The 11,556-nt window shown below is 54.3% G+C and overlaps 1 protein-coding gene across 1 annotated transcript; it reads left to right on the forward strand.

Moving 5' to 3' along the window:
• Positions 1-1,318: 1,318 nt before the first annotated feature.
• On the forward strand, positions 1,319-10,940 carry LOC131384163 (collagen alpha-2(IV) chain-like; the record flags this gene model as incomplete). Its single annotated transcript, XM_058443676.1, has 10 exons — positions 1,319-1,552; positions 6,665-6,799; positions 7,224-7,280; positions 7,828-7,973; positions 8,045-8,170; positions 8,795-8,939; positions 9,995-10,226; positions 10,342-10,403; positions 10,589-10,671; positions 10,709-10,940. Coding segments are annotated over exons 1-10 (1,452 nt in total), but the record flags the coding sequence as incomplete, so codon positions are not given.
• Positions 10,941-11,556: the final 616 nt, after the last annotated feature.

The raw sequence follows: 11,556 nt of genomic DNA on the forward strand, positions 1-11,556 counted from the left end.
TGACATCCTTATTTTAAGATGACCTTCACTTTGACATCCTTATTTTAAGGTGACCTTCACTTTGACCCTGACATCACACTGACTATGATCCTATCTATGGATCTCACACTCACCCACAGTCTGGTACTGACATTCACTCTGACACTGCTTGTGATGACCACCATGACCCAGCCAGACCCTAATGCTGTTCCTGATCTTGACTTTGACTTTGACCCCATAACAGACCACCCCCACTCTGACCCTGACCCTCGCCCTGACTCTGACCCCCAACATTTTGCTCACTCTGACCTTGATCATTAACTCTAACCATTATCCTGAACCTGAATCTCACCCTGATGGTGACTCTCACCCTACCCCTGACCATGACACTCACCTCGAACTTGACACTGGCTCCTAGCCTCATCATCACCTTGACCCATATCTGGTTCTCCCCTGACCTGGTCTCTGACACTTACTTTGTCCCTGACACTGTGTGTGACTCTCAAGTAGATTCTAACCCTTGACATGACCCTGGCCCTCACACTTTGACTCTGATGTTCACCTAACACTATTTCTGATTCTTGCCTTTGCTCTGACCTTGAACCTCATTTCTGCTTGGACCCTGACACTGAATCTGACCTTGACCATCAAACTCACGCTTACCCTGACCATCACATTGTCTCTGACCCTCATCCAGACCCTCATTCTGATCCCAAACCTGCCCTTGACCTTTGGTATGACCCTGACCCCCTGCCGACACTCACATGGACCCTAAACTTAACAGACAACATGATCCTAACTATTAGTTTTCTACATAACATAATTTGTTATGTAGAACATAACAAGTCACCTTAACCTAGTGGCTTAAGTGGATGCAAATTTTTAATGTTATATTATAGTTCTGTAGCTTTTGTAAGTCTGGTACAGACCTCACTGGCCCGAAATTCCTTGCTGCAGGCTCTAAAGGAGAATCTGTTTCTTCACCTTTTAACTTTCTGGAGGCATCCGCATTCCTTGGCTTATGGTCTTTCCCTCCATCATCAAAGCCAGTGGTGCTGCATTTCCGTGGCCTTCCTTTTCTAGTCACATCTCGCTTTATAACTGTAGCTGGGAGAGGTCCTCTGCCTTTAAGGACTCATGTGATTGGACTCGGCCCACCTGGATAATCCAAGATAATATCCCCATAATAATATCTGAACTTACCCTCACCCAAGCCTGACCTGTATCCTCATTCTGACCCTGATCTTCACTATGATCTTGGCCGTGACCATAACCCCTAGCCTCATTGTACTCCTGACCGCCACAGATCCTAACCCTGAACCTCACTCTACTGCTGACCATGGCAATACACCTTATTTACCTTCCATCTGCCTTTCACATGACCCTGACTCTGACCCTCATCATGAGTCTGAACCTGACATTGACTTGGATGCTGATCCGTGAAAGGCCTTTTCACCCTGATGCTGGCTGTGACCTGAATATGCCTACGCTGAGTCTGATCATGACACAGATCCTCAGATGCCCCACCTCACACTTCTCCTTACCGTGGCATTGCTCTGACCTTAACCACACTGTGAGATAGCACCTAACCCTGATAATGACCCTGACTCTAATACTACCCTCACTCAGACCTTAACTCTAAACTTGGCACCCACCCATATGCTGACTTGGACTTCTCTGTGACCCTCATCATGACATTGGTCATGACCATCACTTTCCCCTTCATCTGTTAATCTGAACCTGCAGTTCACCCTGCCCTTGACCTTGACCTAACCCCTCATCTTTACTTTGACACTACCCTTAGGCTGACTATGAAACCTGGACTTGACTCTGACTCGACTGTATCTGATGTTGACTCTGCACTGGGTTGAATAGTGACCTCAAAAAGGTACGTCCATGTCTTAACTCTTGATGTCTACGAATGTGATTTGGTAATTGAGTCTTTGCAGAAGTAATTAAGAACCTTGAGATGGGAGTGTGGAACACTGCTTCATAGTGGATTGAATGTGTACATTTGTTTAGGAACATGTGTTGAAACACAGAGAAGGAGGAGACTGACTTCGAGGAGATGCACAGGAAGATGGCCATGTGGAGACAGAGGCAGACATTGGAGTGATGCTACAAGAAAAGGCACTCTAGGAGCCTGCAGAAGCCTCAGAGGTAAGGAAGGATCCTTCCCTGGAGCTTTCAGAGGGTGTGGTCCTGCCCACACCTGGATTTTAGACTGATCAGCACAACCACGAGATAATAATTTCCATTGTCTTAAGTCATTCTGTTTGTGTCACTTTGTTATTCAACCCTAGGAAATGAATAGACACCCTGACCTTCACTATGACAGGGCGTCTGACATTTCCCTTGGCCTTAGCCTGACGCTGACCCTCCTCCTGGCCCCAGCCCTGACACGGCCACTCACCCAGAGCTAGACTTTATCCTGGCTCTCACCATGACCCTGAGCCTGACTCTCACCATTATCCTGAACGTTCTATGTCCCTCACCCTGAGCTTCTTCTACCCTGTGCCCTCACATTCACTTAGAGCTAGACCTTGACCACCCCCTGTCCTGTAATCACCCTAATATTGAATATAACCTTCTTCATAACTTTGACCCTGACTCTGACCTTGACCCTCATCCTGATATGAACCCTGACATGAATTCTTTCATTTATTTTCATCATGAAGATCCCATGACCCTGAATCAAGCTGAACATTGTCCTAACCCTGACTCTTACCCTGAGCCAACCTCACCATGATCCTGAACCTGTCCTGGCCCTGACCTGTACCTTGTGCCTCAGTCTGACCCTTACCTTTTTAATGATATATGTGAAACAGCGTGTTTAATAGTGTTAGGTGAGCATGCTACCCTGTATTGAGATATGTGTTAGAAACACTGCATTTAAGCCAAGTGTGGAATGATGGACAGGAGACTTGAAGTGGGAGTGAGAGAGGGGTGGATGATGGGAAGTTGCTTGCTGGGTGCAATGTGTATTACTCCAGTGATGGATAGGCTGACTTCACCACAATGCAATGTAGCAATGTAGCAAAATTGCATTTGTACCCCATGAATATATACAAAACAAACAAACAAAAACATGGGGTTAATATGTGTGTATGTTACTTTGCGAAATGATATGCCATAATATATTTAAGAGTGGTGGGTAAGAGTATTATTATGTATGTTTGAAACATCTTGTTTAGCAGTGTGCAGCACATGTGCTGTTATCTGTGACATATATTGAAACACTGTTTACAGAGCCCATGTTAGTGAGTATAATGATACATATGAAAAACAGTTGAGTTTACACTGTGTGAGGCATGTAGGACTTAGTGTTTAACAAAGATAGTGTTGGCTGGGCGCAGTGGCTCACGCCTGTAATCCCAGCACTTTGGGAGGCCGAGGCAGGCGGGTCACGAGGTCAGGAGTTCGAGACCAGTCTGGCCAACATAGTGAAACCCCGTCTCTACTAAAAATACAAAAATTAGCCAGATGTGGTGGCATGTACCTGTAATCCCAGTTACTCGGGAGGCTGAGGCAAGAGAATTGCTTGAACCGGGGAGTTGGGGGTTGCAGGGAGCCAAGATCACACCACTGCACTCCAGCCTGGCAACAGAGCGAGACTCCGTCTCAAAAAAAAAACAAAAACAAAAACAAAAAAAAACAAAAAACAAACAAAAAACCCACAAAGATAGTGTTGTGTGTTCCTGTATGTAGTGACATATGTGTGAAACATTGTGCTAGCAGTGTGAGGTGCGTGCACTATTTTGTTTAGTGACATTTTGAAACTGCATTTAGGAGAGGTGCATGTGTTGCCTGCATATAGTGATATAAGGGATATATGAAATATGGGATAAGTTAGTAGCACCTACTAAATGTGCTAGTTTTTAAAAGAGAGATGTATGTGGTGCAGGTACTGCTTTGTTTTGGGATATGTTAGAACACTGTGCTTACAAGACTAGGTGCATACCATCTTGAGGATTGGAATATACACAGGAAACACTGCGTTTAGCAGTGTGGAGTGCATATACTACTTTACTTAGAGATTTATGCTGAAAAACTGTATTATTTGTCTTAGCTAAGTGCCTGTTTAATTGAGTAGAGTGATATGTGTGAAATGTGTGTAGAAGTGTGTTATGCATATATATATGGTTTAGTGACATAAGTTGAAACTGTTTAACAGAGTTCTGTATGTGTGTTAACGAGTTTAGTGTGTGTAACCAACATTGTGATATATGTGTGGGACATTGGGTTTAACATGTGGGGTGCATATTCTACTTGGTTTAATAATATACGTTGGAACTTGTTTAATACAGGTGGTTCATGTGATACAGAAAATAATATTTGTGAAAGAATATGTTAACCATATGGATGCACATCCTTCACACTTTAGTGATATATACTGAACTTCTGTGTTTAGTGATATATACGAACCACTGCTAAGCTAGGGAGGTTGTGTGTGTGTGTGCATGTGTGTGTTTATGGGATAAAAAATGTGGGACGGGTGCAGTGGCTCATGCCTGTAATCTTAGCACTTTGGGAGCTGAGGCGGGCGGATCACCTGAGGTCAGGAGTTCGAGACCAGCCTGACCAACATCAGGAAACTCCATCTCTACTAAAAATACAAAAATTAGCCGGGCATGCTGGTGTATGCCTGTAGTTCCAGCTACTTGGGAAGTGGAGACAGAAGAATTGCTTGAACCTGTGAGGCGGAGGTTGCAGTGAGCCGAGATCATGCCACTGCACTCCAGCCTGTGCGACAGAGCAAGAGGCCGTCTCAAAAAACAAACAAACAAACAAAAACAAAAGTGTGCTTAGCAGTGTTTGCATGCTCACTCTGTGAGTTTATGTGCTTTTACTATTTTGACTGGGAAAATATTTTAAAACACAGCTATGTGTATGCATTACCAAGTCAACACTATTAACAATGTGTAGTGCATGTATTACTTTGTTAAGTGATTTCATTTCTGCTTCTTTTCTTTTCTAATAGACCTCAGTTTTTAGAACAGTTTTAGGTTCACAGCAAAGTTGAGTGAGGGTACAGAGATTTCCCATGTACCTTCTGCCCACACATGCATAGCCTCCCCATTATCAACATCCCCACCAGAATAACACCTTTGATTGTTACAATTGATGCACTTACATTAACCTACCCTTATCACCCAGAGTCCATAGTTTACATTAGGGTTCGCTCTTAGTGTTATGTATTCTATTGGTTTTAACAAATGTATAATGATATTTATCCACCATTATAGCATCACGGAGTAGTTTCAGTGCCCCCAGATCCTCTGTGCTGTACCTACTAATCCCTCCCTCTTCCTTAACCACTGGCAACCACTGATCTTTTTACTGTTTCTTTGGTTTTGCCTTTTCCAGGATTTCATATAGTTGGATTCATACAGTATACAGACCTTTTCAGACTGCATTCTTTCACTTTGTAATATGCATTTTTTTCTCCATGTTTTTTCATGACTTGATACCCACTTCATTTCAGGGCTGAAAATACTCCATTGTCTGGATGAACCACAGTTTATTTATCCATTCTCCTACTGAAGGACATGTTGGTTGCTTTCAGGTTTTGGCAAAAGCTGCTATAAACATCTGTATGCAAATTTTGTGTGAACATAAGTTTTCAATTCTTCTGGGTAAATGCCAAGGAGCACAGTTGCTGGATCACATGGTACAAGTATATTTAATTTTGTAAGAAACTACCAAACTGTCTTACAAAGTGGCTGCAACATTTTACATCCCCACCAGCAATGAATGAGAGTTCCTGTTGCTCCACATCCTCACCAGCATTTGGTGCTGTCAGTGTTCTGATCTGGGTCATTCTAATTCACATGCAGTGATATCTTATTTTTGTTTAAATTTGCATTTTCTTTTTTATTTTATTTTATTTTATTTTTATTAATTTTTTTTTGCACACAAAACAATAAACATTTTCTAAAAATACGTACAAACAAAAAGATGCGTATCAAACAAATTAGGAAGGTTGCACAGGGGAAGTCGGGGAATAGAAATGGGGGGTGGGAACCAAAATAAATGAGAGAGGGACTTTATATGGATCAGTGATAACAGCCCAATCCTCCATTTGACAAAGAAGAAGGAGAAGGAAGAGGAATAAAAAGAAAGTGGGATAAAGGATCAGAAAGGGAGGAAAAGAGAAAAAATTAGAGTATGACTCCAGAGTAGACCTGTTTTGTTGCCACTGGGTTGGTTGGTTGGTTGGTTTGTCTGTTGTATTTTTCATATGTTTCGCCATGTTGGCCAGACTGGTCTCAAACTCCCAGCCTGCAGTGATCAACCCTCCTCGGCCCGCCAGAGTGCCGGGACCACAGGCATGACCCACCACATTGAGCCACCACATTGCTTCTGGCCTCTGTGGTAGACCTCCCAGACAGGGCAGTCGGGCAGAGGCGCTCCCCACATCCCAGACGGGGCGGCCGGGCAGAGGCGCTCCTCACTTCCCGGACGGGGCGACCAGGTGGAGACGCTCTCCACTTCTTCCCAGAGGGGGCGGGTGGGCAGAGGTGTTCCTCATTTCTTCCCAGACGGGGCGGCCGGGCAGAGACGCTCCTCACTTCTTCCCGGATGGGGTGGCCGGGCAGAGGTGCTCCTAACTTCTTCCCAGACGGGGCGGCCGGGGAGAGGCGCTCCTCACTTCCCAGACAATGGGTGGACGGGCAGAGGCGCTCCTCACTTCCCAGACGATGGGTGGCCGGGCAGAGGCGCTCCTCACTTCCCAGACGATGGGTGGCCGGGCAGAGGCGCTCCTCACTTCCCAGACGATGGGTGGCCGGGCAGAGGCGCTCCTCACTTCCCAGACAGGGCGGCCGGGAAGAGGCGCTCCTCACTTCTTCCCGGACGGGGCGGCCGGGCAGAGGCGCTCCTCACTTCTTCCCGGACGGGGCGGCCGGGCAGAGGCCCTCCTCACTTCTTCCCGGACGGGGCGGCAGGGCAGAGGCGCTCCTCACTTCTTCCCGGATGGGGCGGCCGGGCAGAGGCGCTCCTCACTTCTTCCCGGAAGGGGCGGCAAGGCAGAGGCACTCCTCACTTCTTCCCGGAAGGGGTGGCCGGGCAGAGGCGCTCCTCACTTCCCAGACGGGGCGGCCGGGCAGAGGCGCTCCTCACTTCCCACAGGGGCGGCCGGGCAGAGGCGCTCCTCACTTCTTCCCGGCGCTCCTCTTTCCCAGACGGGGTGGCCGGGCAGAGGCCTCCTCACTCCGGTTCCCAGACGGGGTGGCCGGGCAGAGGATGGGGCGGCCGGGCAGAGGCGCTCCTCACTTCCCAGCTGGGGTGGCCAGGCAGAGGCGCTCCTCACTTCCCAGCCGGGGTGGCAAGGCAGAGGCGCTCCTCACTTACCAGATGATGGGCGGACGGGCAGAGGCGCTGCTCACTTCTTCCCGGACGGGGCGGCCGGCCAGAGGCGCTCCTCACTTCTTCCCGCAGGGGGCAGCCGGGCAGAGGCACTCCTCACTTCTTCCCGCACGGGGCAGCCAGGCAGAGGCGCTCCTCACTTCTTCCCGGACGGGGCGGCCGGGCAGAGGTGCTCCTCACTTCTTCCCGGATGGGGTGGCCGGGCAGAGGTGCTCCTCACTTCTTCCCGGACGGGGCTGCAGGGCAGAGGCGCTCCTCACTTCCCGGACGGGGCAGCCGGGCAGAGGTGCTCCTCACTTCCCAGACGATGGGTGGCCGGGCCGAGGCACTCCTCACTTCTTCCCGGACGGGGCGGCTGGGCAGAGGCGCTCCTCACTTCTTCCCGGACGGGGCAGCCAGGCAGAGGTGCTCCTCACTTCCTAGACGATAGTGGCCGGACAGAGGCGCTTCTAACTTCCCATACGTGGCGGCCGGGCAGAGGCGCTCCTCACTTCCCAGACAGGGCGGCCAGGGAGAGGTGCTCCTCACTTCCCGGATGATGGGTGGCCGGGCAGAGGCACTCCTCACTTCCCAGACGGGGCAGCCGGGCAGAGGCGCTCCTCACTTCCAAGACGATGGGTGGCCGGGCAGAGGCACTCCTCACTTCTTCCCGTACGGGGAGGCCGACAGAGTTGCTCCTGAGTTCCCAGACGGTGAGTGGCCAGGCAGACGCGCTCCTCACTTCCCAGACGATGGGTGGCCGTGCAGAGGCGTTCCTCACTTCCCATACGGGGCGGCCGGGCAGAGGCGCTCCTCACTTCCCAGATGGGGCGGCCGGGCAGAGGCGCTCCTCAATTCCCACAGGATGCGAGGCCAGGCACAGGCGCTCCTCCCTTCTTCCCAGACGGGGTGGCCGGGCAGAGGCGCTCCTCACTTCTTCCCGGACGGGGCACTCGGGCAGAGGCGCTCCTCACTTCTTCCCGGGCGCGGAGCCGGGCAGAGGCACTCATCCCTTCTTCCCGGATGGGGCGGCCGGGCAGAGGCGCTCCTCACTTCTTCCCGGACGGGCGGACGGGCAGAAGCGCTCCTCACTTCCCAGACGATGGCTGGCTGGGCCGAGGCGCTACTCACTTCCCAGACGATGGGTGGCCAGGCAGAGGCGCTCCTCACTTCTCAAATGGTTGGCTGGGCCGAGGCGCTACTCACTTCCCAGACGATGGGTGGCCAGGCAGAGGCGCTCCTCACTTCCCAGACGATTGGTGGCCGGGCAGAGGCGCTCCTCACTTCCCAGACGATGGGTGGCCGGGCAGAGGCACTCCTCACTTCCCAGGCAATGGGTGGCTGGGCAGAGGCACTTGTCACTTCCCAGAGGGTGTGGGCGGGCAGAGGCGCTCCTCACTTCTTCCCGGACGGGTCGACTGGGCAGAGGCGCTCCTCACTTCTTCCCATATGGGGCGGCTGGGCAGAGGTGCTCCTCAATTCTTCCTGGACGGGGAGGCTGGGCAGAGGCGCTCCTCACTTCTTTCCAGATGGGGCGGACGGGCAGAGGCGCTCCTCACTTCCCGGACGTGGCGGCCGGGCAGAGCAACTCCTCACTTCACAGACGATGGATGGCCGGGCAGAGGCGCTCCTCACTTCCGAGACGATGGGTGGCCGGGCAGAGGCGCTCCTCACTTCCCAGACGATGGGTGGCCGGGCAGAGGTGCTCCTCACTTCCCATACGGGGCGGCCGGGCAGAGGCGCTCCTCACTTCTTCCCAGATGGGGCGGCCGGGCAGAGTCGCTCCTCAATTCTTCTCGGACGGGGCGGCCAGGCAGAGGTGCTCCTCACTTCTTCCCGGAGTGGGCGGCCGGGCAGTGGTGCTCCTCACTTCCCGGACGGGGCGGCCGGGCAGAGGCGCTCCTCACTTTCCAAACAATCGGTGGCCAGGCAGAGGCCCTCCTCACTTCCCAGAGGATGGGTGGCCGGGCAGATGCGCTCCTCGCTTCCCAGATGAGGCGGCCGTGCAGAGGTGCTCCACACTTCTTCCCAGACGGGGCGGCCGGGCAGAGGCGCTCCTCACTTCCCGGACGTGGTGGCCGGGCAGAGCATCTCACTTCACAGACGATGGATGGCCGGGCAGAGGCGCTCCTCACTTCCGAGACGATGGGTGGCCGGGCAGAGGCGCTCCTCACTTCCCAGATGATGGGTGGCCGGGCAGAGGCGCTCCACACTTCCCATACGTTGTGGCTGGGCAGAGGCGCTCATCACTTCCCAGATGGGGCGGCCGGGCAGAGGCGCTCCTCACTTCCCAGATGATGGGAGGCCGGGCAGGGGCGCTCCTCACTTCTTCCCCGACGGGGCGGCTGGGCAGAGGGGCTCCTGACTTCTTCCCAGACGTGGCGGCCGTTCAGAGGCGCTCCTCACTTCTTCCCGGCCGCGGCGGCCGGGCAGAGGTGCTCCTCACTTCCCAGATGATGGGTGGCCGTGCTGAGGTGCTTCTTACTTCCCAGACAATGGGTGGACGGGCAGAGGCGCTCCTCACTTCCCAGACGGTGGGTGGCCGGGCAGTGGCGCTCCTCACTTCCCAGACGATGGGTGGCCGGGCAGAGGCGCTTCTCACATCCCAGACGGGGCAGCCTGGCAGAGGCGCTCGTCACTTCTTCGCGGATGTGTCGGCCGGGCACAGGCGCTCCTCACTTCCCAGACGGGGTGGCCGGGCAGATGCGCTCCTCACTTCTCCCGGACGGGTCGGCCGGGCAGAGGCGCTCCTCACTTCTTCCTGGATGGGGCAGCCGGGCAGAGGCGCTCCTCACTTCTTCCCGGATGGGGCGGCCGGAGAGAGGCGCTCCTCACTTCCCAGACGGGGCGGCCAGGCAGAGGCACTCCCGACTTCCCAGATGATGGGTGGCCAGGCAGAGGCGCTCCTCACATCCGAGACTATGGTTGGCCGGGCAGAGGCGCTCCTCACTTCCCAGACGCTGGGTGGCTGGGCAGAGGCGCTCCTCACTTCCCATACGTTGCGGTCGGGCAGAGGCATTCCTCACTTCCCAGACGGGGCGGCCGGGCAGAGGCGCTCCTCACTTCCAAGACAATGGGTGGCCGGGCAGAGGCGCTCCTCACTTCTTCCCGTACGGGGCGGCCGACAGAGTTGCTCCTCAGTTCCCAGACGGTGAGTGGCCGGGCAGACACGCTCCTCACTTCCCAGACGATGGGTGGCCAGGCAGAGGCGCTCCTCACTTCCAATATGGTTGGCTGGGGCGAGGCGCTACTCACTTCCCAGACTATGGGTGGCCAGGCAGAGGCGCTCCTCACTTCCCAGATGATGGGTGGCCGGGCAGAGGCGCTCCTGACTTCCCAGACGGGGTGGCCGGACACAGGCGCTCCTCACTTCCCAGATGAGGCGGCCGGGCAGAGGCGCTACTCACTTCTTTCCAGACGGGGCGGCCGGGCAGAGGCGCTCCTCACTTCCTGGACGGGGAGGCCGGGCAGAGGCGCTTCTGACTTCCCAGACGGGGCAGCCGGGCAGAGGTGCTCCTCACTTCCCCGACGATGGATGGCCGGGCAGAGGCGCTCCTCACTTCCCAGACGATGGGTGGCCGGGCAGAGGCGCTCCTCACTTCCCAGATGATGGGTGGCCAGGCAGAGGCGCTCATCACTTCCTAGACGCGGCTGCCGGGCAGAGGGTCTCCTCACTTCTTCCCGGACGTGGTGGCCGTTCAGAGGCACTCCTCACTTCTTCCCGGACGGGGCGGCCGGGCAGAGGTACTCCTCACTTCCCAGACGATGGAGGGCCGGGCTGATGTGCTTCTCACTTCCCAGACAATGGGTGGCCGGGCAGAGGTGCTCCTCACTTCCCAGACGATGGGTGGCCGGGCAGAGGCGCTCCTCACTTCCCAGATGATGGGTGGCCAGGCAGAGGCGCTCATCACTTCCTAGACGCGGCTGCCGGGCAGAGGGTCTCCTCACTTCTTCCCGCACGTGGTGGCCGTTCAGAGGCGCTCCTCACTTCTTCCCGGACGGGGCGGCCAGGCAGAGGTACTCCTCACTTCCCAGACGATGGAGGGCCGGGCTGATGTGCTTCTCACTTCCCAGACAATGGGTGGCCGGGCAGAGGTGCTCCTCACTTCCCAGACGATGGGTGGCCGGGCAGTGGCGCTCCTCACTTCCCAGACGATGGGTGGCCGGGCAGAGGCGCTCATCACTTCCTAGACGCGGCTGCCGGGCAGAGGGTCTCCTCACTTCTTCCCG

The sequence above is a fragment of the Hylobates moloch genome, unplaced genomic scaffold (assembly GCF_009828535.3).
Source record: "Hylobates moloch isolate HMO894 unplaced genomic scaffold, HMol_V3 SCAFFOLD_9, whole genome shotgun sequence".
Classification (NCBI taxonomy): domain Eukaryota; kingdom Metazoa; phylum Chordata; class Mammalia; order Primates; family Hylobatidae; genus Hylobates; species Hylobates moloch.